At 41.9% G+C, this 21930-nt stretch overlaps 1 protein-coding gene across 1 annotated transcript in view; it reads left to right on the top strand.

Moving 5' to 3' along the window:
- The window catches only part of TYR (tyrosinase), a 390102-nt gene that overhangs the window by 319186 nt on the left and 48986 nt on the right, over window positions 1-21930 (top strand). The window contains exon 4 of the mRNA XM_044072204.1: window positions 9926-10107. Within this exon, the coding sequence (XP_043928139.1) occupies window positions 9926-10107 (182 nt within the window). The remainder of the gene's footprint in view (window positions 1-9925; window positions 10108-21930) is intronic.

Genomic DNA, 21930 nt, shown 5'->3' with positions numbered 1-21930 from the left:
GGATATGGGGGCCATTCAACCAGTACAAGAACAGGAAAATGGACAAGGTTTTTACTCAAGACTGTTCTTGGTACCCAGAAAGGACAAGGCCTGGTGGCCAATACTGGATTCATCAATTTTGAACACATACCTGGACATTCCAAAATTCAAAATGCTGACTTTGCAGCAGCTTCTGCCCATGCTGGGCAAGAATGCTTGGCTGGTGACATTAGACCTAAAAGAAGCATACCTGCATGTCCCAATAAGACAATCGTGCAGAAGATGCCTCAGATTCAAGGCGGCTTAATGCATTACCAATTCTTTGCACTGCCCTTTGGCTTATCTGCTGCGCCCAGGGTCTTCACAAGGTGCCTGGCACCAGTAATTGCATTTTGCAGACAAAAAAGTATACAAATATACCCTTACTTGGACGACTGTCTCATTCAAGCAGAGAGCAAGGACATTCTTCTTCAACACCTGGCATTTGTGAAAAGGCTTCTAACATGCCTAGGGTACACAATAAACAAAAAGAAATCACAACTGGTACCCTCTCAAAAGATAACATTCCTGGGTGCAAGGTTGAATATAACTGCCCAGATGGCTTACCTCATGGCAGACAAGCAAAAGCAACTGACTACTTACTTCAAACTGATGGCAAGAAAAACCCATTTATCTGCAAGACAAATTCTGCATGCTTTGGGCTTCATGGCATCCTGCACCCTACTGATTCCAAATGCAAGACTGCATATGGGGAAACTTCAATGGTACCCAAAAAGTTTATGGAGTCAACATTCTCACAGTCTGGAAACAATTATTCCTCTCATTTCCTGCCTACAACAGGAGTTTCTATGGTGGGCAAAGGCATGTCACCAAAACATGGGATGGGCCTTCACTCTACCCCCTGCCAGCCAAACCTTAACAACAGATGCATCAGATTATGCCTGGGGGACCCACATGGCAGGAAGATGCATTCAGGGCATATGGTCCCCAAAACAAATGCATCTACATATCAACCAGAAAGAGATGCTAGCTGTTCAAAATGCCCTAACAGCCTTCAAGGACTTACTTCATCCAGGACAACTACTGATAAAGATGGACAACACCACGGTCATGTGGTATATAAACAAGCAAAGGGGCACACACTCATACCCTCATTGCAGATTAGCCATGGCACTGTGGGACACAGCTTTGACCTACCAAATACATCTTCATGCTCAATTCCTGCGAGGAAAGCAAAATACTCTTGCAGACGATTTAAGCAGAAACCTTATGGACCCTCACGAGTGGAAACTAAATCCACAACTGTTCAGCATGATAACAGAGAAATGGGGGAGCCTAGACATAGACGTATTTGCCTCTCCTCAAAATTATCAATTGAAAAGATTCTGCACAAGGACTTATCACAGACAAGCATGGAAAGTGGACTCCCTATCCTTCAGTTGGAAAAACCTATCAGTGTATGCCTTTCCTCCTCTGCCTCTTCTTCCCAAGGTCCTCCTAAAAGTCAGACAAGAGAAACCAAAGATGATACTAATTGCCCTGGACTGGTCCCGCCAATACTGGTACCCAGTCCTAAGGAACTTGTCTCAATACCCAGCTTGGATCTTACCTCAAAGACCTCAACTACTGTCCCAGCAAAACAATCAGATCCTGCACAATCAACTCCAGACACTGAACCTGGCAGCATGGCTGATCATGTAGTTATACAAACAACTCCTCTCAGTAAAGCTGTGATGGATGTCATTTTGGAAGCCAGAAGGCCTAGTACTAGAAAATCTTATGCTGATAAATGGAAGAGATTCTGTGCTTGGAATCAAGCATAAGGAACTGATACAGCAGAACCAAATATTCCTCAGATATTACAATACTTAACTGAGATGCTTGACAAAGGCTTATCTTTCTCATCAATTAAAATCCATGCCTCTGCCATTTTGGCTCATTATAATACAGAGCTCCCAATCTTTTCTCATCCTTTACTAAAGCAGTATCTTAGAGGAGCCAAAAATTTAAGGCCTCCTAGAATATCATCATTACCTGCATGAGATCTCAATTATGTATTGGAAAAGCTCACCCTGCCTCCATTTGAACCAACTGCTACCACTGATATAAAGTTTTTAGCATGGAAAATAGCTCTGCTACTAGCAATTACTTCAGCAAGAAGAGTTTCAGAGCTACAGGCCCTCATGGCTGTAGAGCCTTTTATCATATTTTACCCAGACAGGGTGTCTCTAAGGACAAATCCTACATTTATGCCTAAGGTGGTTTCCAGTGTGGCTCTTAACCAAACAATTAATCTGCCAACCTTTTATCCAAATCTGCAGAACAAGGGGGAGATAATTCTGCATTCCTTGGACATACACAGACAGCTAAGATTCTACTTGAGCAGGACTAAAGCTCTAAGGAAAACTGAGCAATTACTAGTAACATATGCTGTAGGATCAGAAGGCAAGGTTATTTCAAAGCAGACAATTTCAAAGTGGATAAGCCACTGCATTTATTTCTGCTACTTATAACATGGTAAACCAGTGCCCAAGGGCATTAGGTCTCATTCCACCAGAGCTGCAGCTACTTCAGCAGCCTTTCTCAGAGGAGTACCAACCAAAGACATTCTAGAGACTGCTACTTGGAGTTCTGTTCACACCTTAACAAAGCATTATCATTTGCCTCTCTACTCTAAGTCCAGGGCAGGCTTTGCCACTGCAGTTCTGCAGGGCCTTATAGCCGCACCTAATGCTGCTTAGCTCCAGCCTCCCAACCATATCTTTGGGATTCTACCCAAATGTAATGACTGCAACAGTGAAACACGAAGAACATAGTACAGTTGTGTACACTTACCATAAATGTAGATGTTCGAGTGTATTCACTGTTGCAGTCCAGGTTACCCTCCCGCTACCTTTTTGGGAGCAACTGACATCTGGGGCAAGAAAAACTAAAGAAAATGGCGTCAGCTGCATGTTTTATACCCCTGACGACCTGACGTCATGGAAGAGGAGACAGCAACTGATGCAGGACCCAAGACTTTGGAATTCTGGCCGACTGAGGGCAACCTGCCACCAGATTACCCAAATGTATTGACTGCAACAGTGAATACACTCGAATATCTACATTTATGGTAAGTGTACACAGCTGTACTTTGCTGGTTTTGCATGCATTGTTTTTACTGTAATATATCAGCTCCTGTCTTGCTTACTATGTTCTGAAGCCATGTGCACGCTGTAACCTCTTTGCTAGTGCCATGGCATACTGTGCCCATCTCTGTCTAGCATGATCATTCACTGTTGCTGGTTCCTTCACTGACTTCTCAACTAACTCATCCTCCACTAACTTGTGTGATGGAGACTACTGACCCTGCAAGTACCTGAGGTAACATCTTTCTAGGCATGATGTACAACAATGCACACACTAACACTACCTTTGCCAGGGTCCTGCTGTAGGGCACCAGTGGATGAAATCAGACAGTGAAAGTGTGCTTTTAGCTTCCCAATCACATACTCAATAATATACATTATTTGTGATTCGGTATGATTCTACCCCTAGATTTCTTATGAGTGTCATGAGCCAGGGTTTTAGGGCATATACACCATCACCAACATGATTCTGCTGGAAGTCCTTGCTTGCAAGCTGTTGTTATGCATCACAGCTGAGCTATACGTAGGAGTCATGATAACTGCCTGGGTAACCTGCACATGCATTGTAAATGATATTCTGTGCATTACAAGTCAGTTAGCTGTTGATGGAGTAATACTCTTAATAGTTCATGTATCTCCTTCTCAGTTCACCAGGTGGTGCTTTTATTTCAATGCTGGTACAAGTTATGGTCCCCAGTACCTCTGGAAAAGAGCTATATCAAAGAAATCCTGCATTGTGTTCCCTTTTTTCCTCTGGGTACATGGAAACCACATGTGCTCCCAACATGCTGAAGAACGACATTGAGAAACCAATAGAGTATTCTCTAGTGAGATGCCTGAAATACCACCACTGTGTCCCCAGTAGGTCACTGAAAGGTCCCTGTAGTAATTATACAACGAGCCACATATCCCTTAGTATCCACTTGGATTAGTAATCCATGACTCCTATGCTGCTGCTGACAAGGCTAACACATGTCCACTATTGTGCCTGTCTACACACGGCATAGAGGGATAAAGCCCAGGTCATTATCTAGATTTCCTGTATCCATTTAGCAGCACTGAATCTGAAGGAGTTGACTGAGATGGGGAAGGAGTGAAGAAGCTGTTCCTGCTCACCTCTTCTGGAGGAATGGGTAGGTGTAGCATATGTCTGAGAATATGCAACTCCATATGAGATTCTTAATGGAGACTAGCAAATGCATGGGGGTGTCTACTTCAGGGAATGGGAACATCTGCTTTTTTAACATTGCTTACAAAATTGTGCAAAAGTCCTATGCCTTGTCCACTGTATTGCTAACCCCAATGAATTTTAACTGGCAAGAATTTAAGTTATTGATTGAAAAGGAAATGTATAAGCCACCACTGATGATGAAGGGTTTAAATGAGCTGGGCCATAGGGCTCTTTCCTCATATGAACTATATGAGTTAGTAGATGGCTGGGGGAAGCTGGATGGTCAAGGGGAAGCACTGGTACCCACAAAAGAAAAAAAATGATAAACCATTGCATACCATTTTAACTTTAGCAGTAAAGCATTTAACAGAAATACTCCTGGCATCACAAATCACAAAAGTAGGAAATAGGGTCACTTGGTCTCTTTACTTTGTACATATATTAGTTTTGTGAAACATCAGCTTACTAAAGCTAAAAATTAAATAAATAAATAAATGCATTAAATTAACTAATCTATCAATTAATGAATTAATAAATTAATATTGCTCTCTTTCTATTAATGGCCTAATGAGCCAATAATAAATTGATTTTCATGGAACCCTGCATTTTACCGTTTTAGTACTCTGGATCATTAGGGAAGAGAAAACATCTCAAAAAATAACAGACTGACCTTGTTCCCTAAGGTTATGACTATTTAATGGAAAAAACTACCAGTATTTAGACCATTAGCAAAAATGGTTAACAACACATTGTAAAGGTAACTTACTTACTACCTTAGGCAATGAACATAGGTTGACAGATTCATAGGTAAGTACTAGGCTAGCTGTCCTTGTGGGCTATTTTAAGTCTCGCCAGTTTCCCTTTTTGTACTCAAATTAATCTAGCCCATTTGGTTAGAAACTGGCCTTAAACATCCCGTTGACAATGATTATATATTACTACTAATGAAAATAACTGGGATCATGCCATAATTTGAAAGGAGCCATGCATTGGATAAAGCATTTAAGAGCTGCCTAATGAAAGCTGAGTAAAGGGGCTGCATAAACATACTCATAGAAACTCAGTATGACTTCCAGTCAGTTCATGGCAACAAATAAACCCTCATTAACATTGCCAAATGTGTTATGTCTCATGTCTATAAAGTAGTTTCTGTGTTTCTTAATTTCACCAAATCACTTGACCATAAGCTACTTGTGTGTAGACAGTAAAATGTGTGCTTGGTCTCAGGATTATTTCATAGACAAAACAAAATCCTTCACCTAACAAAAAAAATGCAGTTCTTACCCTTTTTCTAGTATGGTCCCACTGAGTTCTGTCCTTTGCGTTTTCTATCTAATCCTGTTTGATAAATTTTATTTATAAGTATATATTATCATACACCACTAGTTCAATATGTTGATAACTCAGCATTATTCTTCCATCATACATCAGATCATAATAATTCTGACTACAAGTCATATTCTTCTGCAAAATATCACAATCTAAACACTTGTTTCATGCAATAGTGCACATGGACAATCTCTCAAAATAAGACATAACATACAGTTTAAAAACAGCATTTTTGTGGAATTGTTTTGTCTTCCTCCACCCTATACCTCAACTCACACACTCACAATTTACATATGTAACCTCCAAGGTCAAGTTAAATAAAAAAAAAGAGAGAGCAAGAAAAGCATCCTTATTCTGAGTCATATGATCACTAAGAAGCCATTAAACCATGATCAGAAAAAAAGTGCCCGTAGTGTCGTCAGCAACATTAGCAAGCAATCTCTCAGTAATAATAACAGGAAAATCATGGCAAAATTAGGAGGTGCAGCACCCAGTAGGATAAAAGCACGCTCATCAAACTAAACAAACAGCTAAGATGACAAATAAAGTCTACCAAAGCCATATTTGAAGAACATTTGGCCTCCTAGCCAAGGACAGCCACAAGACATTCTTTAGCTATGTCCGTAACCTCAAAGGCAATACACAATTGTGTGCATAGTTCACTGTAAATGGAGCCACCTATACTGAACTAGAAGATACAGCAAATCTACTGGCCAATAAATTTAGCTTCAACTTTACCCCTCTCTCTCCCTTAACCTTCCTTCAGGAAATACCATAAAATATAACTCCCCCTGCTATCACTAGGGAGCAGGTCCTTAATGCTCTTTCTAAGGCCAAGAACACTGCATCATGGGCCCAGACAATATCCCAGGATGACTTCTAAATAGCATGAAACAAGACCTATCAGGGCCTCTGGAATTTCTATTTAGCTATAGCCTCCAAACAGCCTTCATGCCTCATGAATGGAGAACAGCAATGGTCATCCCTCTGCACAAAGGTGAGCGATCTACAGACCCTGGAAACTACAGAGCCATATAGTCTCACTAGTCTTATATGTAATGCCATGGAAAGAATTATCAAGGAAATGATCAATAGTGGTATAGTAAAGCTCTAGACACTGGACCTAGCCCAGTTTGGCTTCATCAAGGGCAGATCATGCATTTTCAACCTGGTGGACTTCTTTGAAAAGGGCACCAAAGCAATGGATGATGGCAAATTGGTTCTCACTGCCTTTCTTGACCTGGCCAAAGCATTTGACACAATACCTCAGTCGTGCATTGTTGACAAACCCAAGAGGTTAGATACAAACTCGTATGTCACCTGGTGCATAGCTAACTGGCTCACAGACAAGACTCAGGAAGTTAGAATTGGGGAGTCCACCTCTGCAAAGTAGCCATTCATTACTGTAGTCCCTCAGGGATCAGTCCTTGGACTTCGCTTTTTTGGAATTTACTTTTCTGAAGTCAAGGCCAGTGTCAGTGGTCTGTGGCTTACTATATTTGCAGATGATTGCAAATTAGGAGCTGTCATTGAATCCCACACTGACACAAATGTTCTCCAGGAGGGGCTGACACAAACAAACAACTGGTGTCAGAGCCATGGACTAAAACTAAATGCCAAGAAATGCATAATAGTATCCTTTGGGAAGTCATCCATCCCTGGTAACTATCATATTGACAACATACCCCTTATTGATGACCCAGTAGTCAGGGACTTAGGGACACACATAGATAGTAATCTAGCATTTGACTATCACTGGTCTACGGTAGTGAGGAAATCATTTTATGTTGTGCAACTTATAAACAAAGGTATGGCATCTAAGTCCAAGGAAGTCATTGTTTCACTGTATTTGGCATTCATCAGACCTATCATTGAGTACAATGCCCCCTTTGATTTGTACCTAACCAGGTATATCCAACAATTGAAGTGTCCACAGAGGTTCCTCACTAAAATAATTCAGGGCTTAAGTAAAATGTCCTATACAGACCACCTCAAGGTTCTATCCCTGTATTCTGTCTCCTACAGACTTTTGAGGGGAGATATATGCCTAACATATAGGGCGTTATCAGACCCCCACTCTGATGTACCTCCTGCTTATCCACCAAACAAACAGCACCAGAATTACCCATTCTAAGGACTTGAACCTTACCTGTGATATAAATAGGACCTGCTGGAGAGAAGGTATGTATCCCAGAGATTATCCCATCTTTGGAACAGCCTCCCCATCCATGTGAAGCAGAGTTCTTCCCTAACCCAATTCAAGTGAAACTTAGACAACTGGATGGCGAAGTGGAAATTCATCCCTGGTTTGGCACCTATGTCTCTAATGGACACAGGCAACCTTTAAATGGTTCATCTCCTAGGCTCTTGCTTACACTTATTAAGGGTATTAAACTTGTCAGAGATTTGGGATGCCTGGCTAGGCTTAAAAAGGCCCTTGTGGGCATTAGCCTAGTAAACACCTATGAACCTATGTTTGTGTTAGCAAAATAAGCACATCAACAAAACACAATTTGACTGCTTTGATATAGACCAATATCTACATTTTGGCTTTAACTCCCTCTGCAATTAATTAAATGAGAGAAAACAAAGAATATGTGGTTTACAAAATAAATCAATAAACCATAGCACCCCAGCTAGCTCATATGAAGTATTTATTGGATACGGTGTAACTGAAATTGTTTCAAAATGGAAGCACTTTGTGCGTGCAACTGACAATTATCTGGCCATCCTAGACCATTTAAAATCTATAATAAAAAAAAAGATATCGGAAGCTTGTTGCTAAGTATGGAATCATACTACACCTTATTTGTGAAGCAAGAAAAAGTAGTACCTCTGTCTAAACTGCGCATATAAGAGTGGGTTTATGCAACGAATACAATAAAGCATACACTAGCCCAGATTAATAACAGAATTTGGAGATTTGATACTAACACATTGTCTTCAGCATATAGTTTTAATTCCCAGGCTATAACCAACTAGATGGACATAATGTTATTAAGTTTCATGTACTCACTATACTCTCAGTTCGCAGTCAATTATAATAAAGGTGTTTTTTTGCAAGGGATAACCCTGACACCCTTGATCTGTTAATATACTGTTTCCAAGGTTGCACAACCTCAGAGAAAAGTGTACTTGCAGAAACAGTCAGAAAATTCAAATATCTCACATGGGAATACACTCATGAGCATTTACATGTGAGCAGCTGAATGCTGAGTAAATGAAAAACATCTCCTCTAAAATATATACAAAACATTTTCTCATTCAAGATTATCCACAGGCACCTGTCTTCAGCCTTAAATAGCCTTTTGATTTAATAAACAGTATCTGGATAACCCTGCTTTCCACTTGTCCACAAATGTCATTTCCACTCTCCTTTCACAAGCTCCTTGACTCAGCCCCTGTCAGTTATCTTTCTTAATTATATCATACGCAAGCTATTTATCAATGCAGGCCTAATGATATTTATAACGGAACTCTATATGCCTGTTCTGGAGACAGAACAAAATCTGCATAGTATGTTACGTGCTGTAACCTGTAACACAGCTATTACAATTTCCAATGGTCTCTACTCAACCTTGTGAAGTTCAATTCCCACTTTTCTCCTTTCTAGTCCTAATCACATCATACATGTGAGCTCCTCTCTTTCTTCCCATGTCCTGTCAAAGTCCTTTCTTCTAATTTTGTCCTAGCTCTGATTCTTTGGCTATCCCTTATGTTAAACTGGCATTTCAAGTGGGGGAAATGCAAGCTTAATATTAGTATGGATGGAGGGTTGAGACCTAAATCTGTATCATCTACATTAATTGTGTTTCTAATTGGTAACCTTTAATGTTGTTGTCAGGTTTAGTGCTTTAGCAAAATTATCTGTATTTCCTTAGTGAATATTGCCATAACACGGTTACTTGTTACCTCATCTGCAATGTATATGAAATAATAAGTGAATTATTATTAGCTATTTTGATAACTGGAATAGTTCTTCCTAATGCTGATAACTGGAGCAGTTCTTCCTAATGTACTCTAAACACACAATGTTCTTTCTTAAATACCAGTAGTGACTCATAAAGTTAACAATGAATATATATATATATATATATATATATATATATATATATATATATATATATATATATATATAAATACCCGCGCGCACGCGCACACACACACACACACACACACACACACACACACAGACACACACACACACAAAATAAGTACATTGTCATGTCTCTGTTTTGTTGCTGTTGATGTAAGTACTATTTTAATTTTCCTTACTTCATTGTGCATGTTAGATAACTACAGTCTTTTCATTCTGCAGCATTTTTGAACAATGGCTCAGGCGACAACAGCCCACTGTTGAAATTTATCCAGCAGAAAATGCACCAATCGGGCATAATCGAGAGTATTACATGGTTCCATTTATACCCCTGTTCAAAAACAGAGAATTTTTCCTCGGATCAAAGGAACTGGGCTATGACTATGAATATTTAGTGGAGCCAGGTAAAATTTATGTCACCTGCTCAAGTAACTAAAAACATCTTCATTGTGCAATGGTGAAAATGGTTGTTTGTCATTTACTTATTTATTTGCCTTTGATTACCTGGGAAAGTCTGAAAGGGTAAAGTCCCTTTTCACTGAATGCCCAGGAAGAAGATCCCAGATTACATACATTTGCATCAAAAGCTGACATATAACAGTAGATATAAACAATATAAGTTAAAGGGTGATTATAATGTAATATATTCAATATAGTACTAAGCTAAATCATACCTAAAGCAATGTAAATTTCGAGCCACATTTTAGTTTTAGTACACTGACAAGGAATGAGGCATTTGCATATTTGCAATGTATCAGGTTAATAGCGGTAATATTTTAAATGTGTCCCTGATGTTGTTATGACGTGTCCCTGATTCAGATGATATTTGTCCCCAATTGTTTGAGAGGTCTGATAGGGACAGAAAGCACATATTCCACTTACAACCTTAGAAAGATGATAGAATAATAGGTATGCAGTAGCATGACTCTGCTGAAGGATGTGGGTTCCAAAACCCAATTACTTGTTTGTATTGAAGAGTGTCAGTTTCCATGTATTAGCCCAACAGGTGCAGATTGTAAGAAGAACACACCAATAATCTGAATCGAACTCTGGACAAGCCGCGGAATCCGTACAGTTGAACGGCATGCTTTTGCCTAATGGGCAGCCATTCCCGATACTGTAGGCATGTAATCCAATGTAATAGGCATCACAAGGTAATATCATAGTCCTCACTCCCACCCAGGGGTGTGAGTGTCAGATGCAAACACCAAATGCAGTGCATTTGCAAGTGCGGGAGCAAGCGGGTGTAAGCCTGTTTGGCCACCGGTATGCGAGTATTACACTGCTGAAGCAATGTAGAGGCTAACTGAGTGTAAGAAACTGTAACCAGAGATTAGCATTGCTTAGCTCTGCAGAAATCCATGCACACCCACTCACAACTGCTTTAATGTGCCTTAATCACTCCATATCCAATGGCCTTGTTCTGCCCAGCAACAAAATAAACGGCCTCTGCAAGGCTCGAAACCAGGACCCTGCACACACAGCTAATGTGATTTACTACTAAGCCATGGCAGATATACAGACATCGGATATTATCACAAACATATCATCCATCACAGTCATTCAACAGTCTAGGAAATGTATTCCATCATGTAGATGTATGTGTGTGTGTTTATGTCCAGATATAGATACATACATATATATAGATATATCAAGAACATCCCATGTGACAACAAAGCGTTGCAAAGGAATAAAAAGGGAAACACCTGCAACACCTGTATTATGTAGTGGTGTTGTCCTATGTAATATCAAGACTCCCTCAGACAGACATGTGTCATTAATGCAAGCAAACATTTGTACATTGGCCAAATACATCAATCTGTGCATTTTATTTACATTAACACAACAGTTCCTGCCCAATCATTATGTGAGAACAGTACTCTTGCAAGGTGCTGTGTGTGACATCATCATCATGAAAAAGGTAAATGGGTTAACCACAGAGGGACCGGTAGTGTTGTGTGTACAATGGGGTCGTCTGCATCACATGTACCTGGAACCTTTAGGAGTCATGTGCATACCAGGATCATGTGCCTGAGAGACAGGGGTGAGGACAACTGGATTATGTTGTGATGCATATTAAAAAAGTTACATGTGTCCAGTGGACACGTGTGTGAAATGGACAGCTATGTATGGGGCAAATGTTGTTCTAGGAACTGACTGGCCTTTTGTTTCCATAGGGTGAGAGTGGGATGTGAGGGAAGGAAAGTAGGTTTGTTCATGGAGGATAGGTTGAGTAGGATGACAGACAAGACAGCATACAGGGTTGGTATATTACACATGTGGGGGATTACACCTTGGATGGGGAGGGGTGTTTGGCAGTCACAAGCCCATAAGCCCCCAGATGGAAACAGTGGGACGGAGGTCCCCAGCCATGGGCAGCCACCACTGCACCAAAACAGTTGCAAAGGTGGCTGTGCTGGGAGCTGTCTAGGAGGGGCAGGCTCACCCTGTACATGTGACACTCTGCCCTTGAGCTGCCATATCTGGCCTTGAAACCCCTTATTGAGCACCTACGCACCATGTCCGGGACTGTACGACAGCGGACATGTTCCTGTCTGGACCTGTTCCCAGGGGGGACAAGCCCCATCCTCAGTGGCGGTTCCACCAGAAGGTGGTGCAGAGCCAACAGAGGTGTAGGTCCAAGGCTGGGCCACAGTTGTGCTGGTGCCCGGTGCCATGGCCAGCTGAAGTGGGACAGGAAGTTCTGCCGGGACCTCCAAACCCATACAGCCTATGGTGTTGCAGTTTTAACAAAGATATGGTTTAGTAATAGTCAACAGCATTCAGGATTACTTATAACAGCATGCATAGATATGACCATCAACCAAACACAACAGATGGTATACATTTACAGAAGGAGCACAACACATGCATATATACTGCATGACATCTGTACAACGTGTAGAAAACTTGTGACTGTAGCTATGAACAGTGGCCCATTACTGGCATGTCACTGAGAACCTCAGACAGTGACTGTCATACTAGTGTTTCGTGTGACATATGTCCAATCAGGGTTGCAATGGCAGTAACTCTTATCACTATCACCATGTACTGACTACAATCCTCACACTATGCTTCTGCAGTTCATAGATGTGTGTTCAATGAGTAACACAGGAAACTAATGGTTCCACACACTGACCAGTCCACAGATGGCCCTACAGATGGGGGTTCCCTCACAAACAAAGCACTGTCTTGTCAGTTTTAAAACATGCAGAATAGCCATTACAACACACAACCTGTTAAACTGGCAGTAGTCTCAATGAAGCATAGCTACACTTACATGGTGTAGTCATGTCTGGCACATCTCCCTCCTGTCTTTAGGCTATTTTCCACTGTGTATGTTGTTTGAGGAATATCCAGATATCATCTGTGATGCCGTCTACCAAACAACAGATCCAGGTTCCACTCACAGTGACTGTCATGGGCAAACACCAACATGATGTTCCTAGATATTGTACTGTGTTTCCATGCAATTGGCTATGGGAATATCACCACAGCTGTTCCACATACAATCAGCTAGAGGAGGCTTGCAATAGGTGCAGAGGCCATCACCTAATCATGACCATCACTTACAAAACACAAGCTGCTGCTGAGCAGGTGTACAACTCCACATCCACCAGACAGTGTGTGGGAGGGACAGACTGAGGCAAAGTACATCAGAGAAGGGCTAGGAGACTAAAACCTAAGCATTGTCTGTCACACACCTAGCAGTATAGGGTTTCAAACCCCTGACTGGTTAGCCATTACTATTACAAGTGCATGCAGTTACTCCATGTGCCACAAAGCTGACATGTTGGTGAGTTGTAAGAATATATATGTGTGCTGGTGAGCGACATCTGCAACAGAGATATAGTAGACATACGTTAGGTGTAGCACACATGGCTGTCCACATGAATGGATGTCATTGTCAACACAACCACACTGTCTAAGGGACTCAGACATATTGCCACACTTTGCCAGGCCCACAAATACACTTCCTAACTACTTAGTTTGCCACACTGCAGTAATGCACAGGTACTACATGCATCACAGGGGATATCCAGAGGTTCTATGGGCTAGGGCATGTGAACGTGTCTGACATCAGTCGGTATGCCAATGGGAGTTATACTGGGGGTGACTGTGGTTGTGAGCATCATACCCCACATGCAGACACATAGTGCCAGCACTGACATGCATGTGTGCATTGCTTCATAGGTGTGTAGTGGTTGGCTGTGCAAGATGGCTGTACAAGGCTGGGTGAGGGGCAATCTTTGGCATCATGCCACCAGACAATGGTGTGCAGTGTAGTTCAGGGGTGTAGTGTCTGCAATGTCCCACACAGATGGGTATTGTATGAAATGTCCTGCCATCCTGGTTACCATTGTGTATGGCCATTGCTTTGCAATGCATGCCATGTCTGTGTTTGATAGTCCTTGACATGGACATTGCCTGGGATGTGCACGTCCCACAATAATGTACAGTGGCATGTACAATTGTACCTGGTTTGGCTGGCACATGTTGTGTACACAGACTGTTATCCTCAGATATGCCAATACTGGCCTGGTGTGGCAGGACCTGCTTATAGACAGCAGGTTGATGCTGCACCTGCATTGATAGCATGATACAGGTATTCCCTGGTGTCAGTGGCATCTGTCCATACAGGGCAAGTGTGTAAGGCATTGTATGGCCTCTGTGGATCACATTTGATGGCATCACATATGTTGCAGGCATACAGTGGGGAACATAGTGAAGGCACATTGTCTGCAATTATGTGCCTACTGTACTGCTGGACAGGGTGCCATGCCCTCTGCAGCCCATTGCAATCACACCATGCCTACTATCTGTCATCAATGTGCAAGGTACTAGCAACATAGCGGGATATTCTAAGCAAGTGTGTTTGCATATGATACATGGGTTCAGAACGTATTCTGGGTAATAGTAGGGTTGCATACTTTGTTCACCAGGCCTTTTGCCAGATGTAGGGGTATGGCTTGCCAACACAGTCCCTTAGCTGATTGACATCTGTACTCCTTGTGAGGTTGACATTGTGACATATAATATGGACACCATATAAGAAAACTATAAAATATGCCCCCCAACATGTCCACTGGTTAGACACTCAGAACCACCTCCACACAGGCTCTGACTGTCAAACACACACACACACCTGCCATGTCTTGGAATAAAACCCAATACCTACCTAGCTTATCACACTACAGCATTACACAGTTATCGCATGATCTACAGAGATTAAGGGTTACAGTAGTCCTAGAGGTGTATTACTAGGTGGTTGACATCAGCAGGATTGCCAAAGGTGGTTATGTGAATTGTAAAGAGTGTGCACACTCTAAAAACATTGTTCCTTTCATAGGCAGACAGACTCTTGAAATAGAACCCCTACCTAATAAGCTTAGCACACTACAGCATTACGCAGTTACAGCGTGCACTATGAAGATTACTGGATTATAGTAGTCCCAGAGGTGTATTACTAGGTGGGTGACATCAGCAGGATTGCCAAAGTTGGTTATGTGAATTGTAAAGAGTGTGCATACTCTAAAAAGCATTGTTCCTTTCCCAGGAAGACAGACACACAGTTGGCCTGTCTTGGAACAGAACCCCTACCTAACTAGTTTATCACACTACACCATTATGCAGTTACAGCATGCGCTACAGAAATTAGTGGGTTAGAGTAGTCCAAGAGGTGTATTACTATGTGGGTGACATCAGCAGGATTGCCAAAGGTGGTAATGTGAATTGTAAAGAGTGTGCATACTCTAAAAAGCATTGTTCCTTTCTGAGGCAGACACACCCACACACACACACAGTTGCCCTGTTTTGGAACAGGACCCCTACCTAACTAGTTTATCACATTACAACAATGCACAGTTACAGCACATGCTATGGAGATTACTGGGTTACAATAGTCCCAGAGGTGTATTTCTAGGTGGGTGACATCAACAGGATTGCCAAAGGTGGTTATATGAATTGTAAAGAGTGTGCATACTCTAAAAAGCATTGTTCCTTTGTCAGGCAGACAGACACACACACAGTTGGCCTGTCTGGGATTAGAACACCTTCCAAACTAGTTTATCACACTACGCACCATGGAGATTACTGGGTTACAGCAGTCCCTGAGGTGTATTGGTAGGTGGGTGACATCAGCAGAATTGCCAAAGAAGGGTATCTCAAGTGTTTTGTGAGTTGTATGTCAGTTACCTGCGTGTACCCGCTGTTTACTGTCACAAAAACACATTTACACCCGCTTACAACTGTTTAAAAGTGTCTTATTCAGACCTACTTGACAGTATCATCAAGGCTTGCAGGTCTTAAACCCTGGACCATGCACTATGAGGTTACTGGATGCACCGCAAAGCCATCTGGGTTGTATACATGTTGCATGGAGTTTATAATGCACATCTTACTACAGGTATTCCACAGTACTGAAAACAAATGTGATAGTCACTTTGTGTACATATGTACAGTACCCTTGAATGTACTGTACTCTGTGAAACAACAAAGACAAGTCTACAGCTGTACAACTGTCATAACTACATATATATATATATATATATATATATATATATATATATATATATATATATATATATATATATATGCACCTACGGGATGTGTGCACACATACACACACACACACACACACACACACACATATATATATAGATATATATATATATATATATATATATATATATATGAATATACACAGACACAGCTATAGCCATATATATATATATATATATATATATATATATATATATATATATATATATATATATACACATGTCTGAACACCCTTTGTGACACAGAAGGGTTCCAAAGAAACTGACGTGTACACAAAACAGAGGCATCTCTTTTGTTATGACATTTAAATCTTAATCAGTTCACCAGAGAAGGGATGGTTGTTGTGTATGTGGAGTTTGGGGTGGGGAGTGATGGCTAATGTAATCTACCTCAGGGATTGTGGAGTTTAGGTGGGGGAATGATGGGTATGGACTTACACCCCAGTGACCACTTCTGTGTCACTGCTCAACAGTGGCACAGGAAAATAACATACCCAACTGTAGTCGTGCTTGACTGTGTATTCTTTACCATTCCTAACTATGTAATACTTTGTAGACACCACTCACCACAGATGGCTACCATGGTGTGCTAAAAGACATTACACATGTGTATGCCTGGCTACAGGATAGTCACACACACAAACACACACACACTTTCCAGTATTGTGCATACACGTCTTGCCTATGTAAAGGTAACCAGTACAGTGGTATGCAGTTGGGGTATGTGCCACAGAACACTTACAATTACACTTCCTCTGATTCCACTTCTGAGCTGGATGACATCACAGGACTGATTACTTGCAGTGGGGAGGGGAGAAGAGAGGTTTAGCAGTTGACAAGGATAAAGACCAGTGCAAAAGGTGGTATCTCTTTGGAATGCAGCAAAACCCGCTGCCATGACAGGATGCAGACAAATGCACACAAACACACCACCTCACTCAGGCATTTGTTGACACACACACTCAGGCATTTGTTGAGACACACACACACACACACACACACACACACACTCAGCCATTTGCTGACACACACACTCAGGCATTTGCTGTCGCACACACAAACACACGCACATAGTAGCCAGTGGTGGGATCAAAACTCCTGCCTATCTACAGATCACTATTACAGTACTATGCAGTTGAGAGACTCACCACAGATATTACACATTCCAAGGCAGTCAGAATGCCCTTCTAAGATTGAGGACAGCAGCAGGGAGACTGACAGTCATGACGTACATAGCTGTAAACCTGTGTGTTTAAAGTAGGTGTCCATTACAACCTGTATGCACAAACAAAACACATCATTTGCAGGTAGTACATAGGTAGGCCAGAGAGGTATAGTTGTAGTACAACAGGAGCCTGAATTGGAGTATGCCCATCTATGGAATGGACAACAACTATCACTATACAGGTTACAGTGGGCATGCTCATACACTTAGTTGCACAGGGCCGTTTGGGATGCACTATGACTACAACTTTACAAGGTTATACTGGGCATGCTCATACACTTAGTAACAAATGACTTGTTGGATGCACTGACTCAAATTACACAAGGTGGTAGTGGGTATACGCTCATACACTTAGTAGCACAGGGCTGTTTGGGATGCACTCCGATTCTAACCACAGAAGGCCACAGTGTGCATGCTCATACACTTACATTTACAGAACATGTTGTAATGGACTCCTATTGTAAACACACAGGTTTACAGCTATGTACATCTTACCTGTCAATATATTTGCACATCATACTGGTTTACTACCTGATACCTGTATGTGGCCCGTAAATGATATATCTGTGTCTGTGCTGTGTGATACACATGCATACATGAACATGAAGTACTGACATATATATGTTAAGTATACACAATCATGCATGTGTGGACATGACAGACAATGGGTTAACTGGGACACACAGGCAGATGCTACCTACAGCATGTGTCACACACCTTGGTGCCCTGAAAGGCATACATTGATAGCAGGTTGTGGACAGTGGCATTATAAGTGGAACAGTGGCATGTGCAAGCATAATGTGTGAGCTACATTGTGTAATGGTACTGAGGTGTAGGTGTCAGGTTGACCTCTCCCAGCTGTGTTAGTAGTTGTCATTATTAGCAGGACTGCTATCCTAAGTATATCTCACATTGGTTATATACACAATTTCTGCTGCTGTCCGTCACCTTACATGAGGCATTTGCTACCAAGCACATTACTGCCACTCTCAGTGATGTCATGGTATGAGTGGCAACTGCTAGACCAAAACAATGAGCCAATGTCCTGCTGTTATCATGAGGTTGTCCAGTGTCTGTCATTCCGGGCTGTCATGACTGAATGACAAGCCTTCGACACAGAGCATATGCATCCATGTTTCATGTGTGTGTGGATAATATCTAGGTCGCATTTACTCATATAGATGCATTCCAAGACAAATGTCCTACACACAGAAGTAACACCCTGACACCTACAAGACAATTGCATTGGATGCTTATGCTAACTAGTGCTAGATGTGCGGCATTAGTAATCCATTTGCTCAATGTAGAACCTACAATGGGGAATACTGACATTTGTGCAGTGAGGAACACCTGGCTGAAGGATCTGTAGTGCACAATTGCACTACCACTATATAATTCAGATCCAAACATGTGGGCCATAACAGTGGTATGGATCATTCCAGGTGGTGGTGTCCACATATTCATAAAGGCTACTCACATGTAAAGACCACTACTCTGACATAACTCATCACAGATGAGTCAGGTACAGGTGACATTGGCAAATGCTGCATTCTAGGTTGCATCCTCATATACATCCACCATCTTGTCCCCAAACTACCAACACACATCCATATGTGGTATGATATAGTATGGCAGATCACCAGATAACCTTTGATTGGTGGACTGTACCTAGGCCTACATTGACTGTGCAAAGTACCCATGTAGAGACACAGCTGCATAATGTGTTATGCAATGCAATAATACCACTGTTTGTAACCAGCTCAGTTGTACGCATACCAGGGTCTCTCAGATGTTGTCAGCATTAACACAGTCGACTGTTGCTGTACACCAGTGAACAACACTCTCATGGTTGGATATGACCTAACTGTACCTGCCCTGGATATGTACATCCCACACTCATACAACATAAATGACATTACCATAGTTGTTGTTATTCTTTCTACATACAGGTGGCTACAGTCATTACACACATGCACATGGCAGATAGCATGCTAACAGTACATAATGTTTGATATCTATGTTAACAGAGGTAATATTCCCTCTCTACTGGTCACCCATGACACCTTTCATATCATACAACGCCCCATGTGGCATGTATGTCATTAGACATATCCACCTAATGCAATGCCTACAAACATACCCAAATAACAGGATCATAGGACCTACACAAGGCCTATATTGACAGACTCAGGAAATTCCAGCTCTGCTCTGTATGTTCCTGAGCAGTCACAGGTGATATGTTCATGACATGTACAGCCATGTGTGGCCACAGCTCCTTCATATACCCCGTGTCAACAATTGCAAGCCATGCATGCTGTTTGCTGTTTGCTGTCTGGACATTAGCCTTAGTACCACAATAGCCAGTATGTGCTGGGGAGAGATGTTTACAAGCCATAGACCTTGCACATGCTTGAATGAGTGTACTGCCTAGCCTAACAGAGCACATTGCTGACACCCTTCCAGTAAACATGAGGTCTGTGTGGCAAATATGATGTGCTCACTGTTGACCATTACAGTGCCCTGGCTTCACCATGGCACTGTCAAGTAACAGTTTGTAGGAGCATGACATGGAATAATGCTGTGTGTGTCTTGCTGATATGTGCTGTTGTCATATATGTACACTTGGCTACTCAGTGAAGGTGGCTGTGTCCTACCAGTACATGAATACAACATCCATTATGGTGTAATGCTCAGCTATGTTTCACACATGGCATGGGGAAGGTGTGGAATGTATCCTCTTGACCTGCTAGTGCACTTACTGATGTAGACTGCATATGTGTACATGTGTTAATGTTTGTATAGATTCCATGCATGTTCAGTGTCTGAGGTTTGAAGGTGACTGTTGTCTTAGTACATCATGCTGTTGCAATACAGCCTCAGCATTGCCAAGTGTATATGGTGATATGCTACAGAAAGTTGTACATGAGGTATGGACAGATGTTTGGACATGACTACTAAGTGGTAGGGCTACTTTGCAGATGAATGATTACTGAGGACAGCTCACTGGTGTGTTACAACCATTCCTACAATAATATGTGTAACTGCTAAGGTCAGGTTTTCTTAACTGAAGTGGAAGACAGACAATGTAGAATGCAGTAAGGGTGACACTGAAGGCAAACCTCTTGACACCTGTAACAGTAATACCTCCCCTGTGCATATATTGTGCATATATCAGCACAGTTGGCAAAGGAAAGAGTCAGTAAGATTTGTAGCGAATGTGATAGTGATGTACTTCTGTAATACCTATCATGAGATTGGCAGGTGTTTGATTCACAGTACTGAAACGTGTGGGTGTGTATGTGTCTATATATGTCACATATGGTTGGGAATACATCCCACATGTTTTCACTCTCCTGAACACTGTTGTTGACATACGTACAGACTGAAGTGTAGAAAGAAAGGCATAGGCAGGTGGTTGAACCTCACACATGTCAAGTGGTGTCTGTATGTGTGTGACATTGGTGTATATCTTTGTGAATGCCACAGTGTGTGTGTGTATGTGTGTGTGTGTGTGTGTGTGTGTGTGTGTGTGTGTGTGTGTGTGTGTGTGTGTGTGTGTGTGTGTGTGTGTGTGTGTGTGTGTGTGTGTGTGTGTGTGTGTGTGTGTGTGTGTATGTATGGCTGTCCATGTGTATGGCTGTCCAGTCCCTGGAGTGAGGCTGTATTTTACCATAGTGAAATGTTAATGCCCCCTCCCCCATCCACTCAATGCAATCTAGTATCCCTGTTGATATCATCAATCTTAGACGGGCATTCTAACCACCTGTTAACATGTACACCCTGGGGTGTGACCTGTTGTTACATAGCCTACTGATGAACCCCCCTCCCCAGATACACTCACTGCATTGTAGTATCCCTGCTGATGTCCTCGATCTTAGGCCATTCCGACTACCTGTACATGTGTAATCTCTGTGGTGCATCTTGTAATTGCGTAGTACTATAATGATGATATGCACATAGGCAGGGGTTCTCGTCCGAACACTGGCAACTGTGTGTGTGTGTGTGTGTGTCAGTGTGTGTTACTGTGTCTGTGAATCCCTGAGTGTGTGGGTGTGTCTGTGTTTGCATGCTGTCATGGCAGTGGATATTACTGCTTCCCAATGAAAAGCCACTATTTCCACTGGCCTTTACCCTTGTCATCCGCCATACTACTCTTTTACCTCCTCCCCTCTCCAGGTAACTATACCAGTGATGTCACCCACTATGGATGTAATGGCTCTGAACGCAGTACTTACTACACAGCTATCATGCTCTTGGATCATTAGAACAGTAAACATAATTGAAACATGGGAGATTATAACTGTGATGTGGAAGCTACAAAGTGCATGCAGGTATTGTCATACAGACCTGTGAGTAGTCAACATGTACATATGGGAACTAACCACAAACACCGACATACCCTGGCACATGCAACTACACATGAAAGAGGAAGGCAGAACATC

This window comes from Protopterus annectens, chromosome 5.part0 (assembly GCF_019279795.1).
Source record: "Protopterus annectens isolate FY-2018-M chromosome 5.part0, PAN1.0, whole genome shotgun sequence".
NCBI classification, from domain to species: domain Eukaryota; kingdom Metazoa; phylum Chordata; order Ceratodontiformes; family Protopteridae; genus Protopterus; species Protopterus annectens.
The sequence above is the reverse complement of the archived record's forward strand: the minus strand, read 5'-3'. Positions and strand labels throughout refer to the sequence as shown.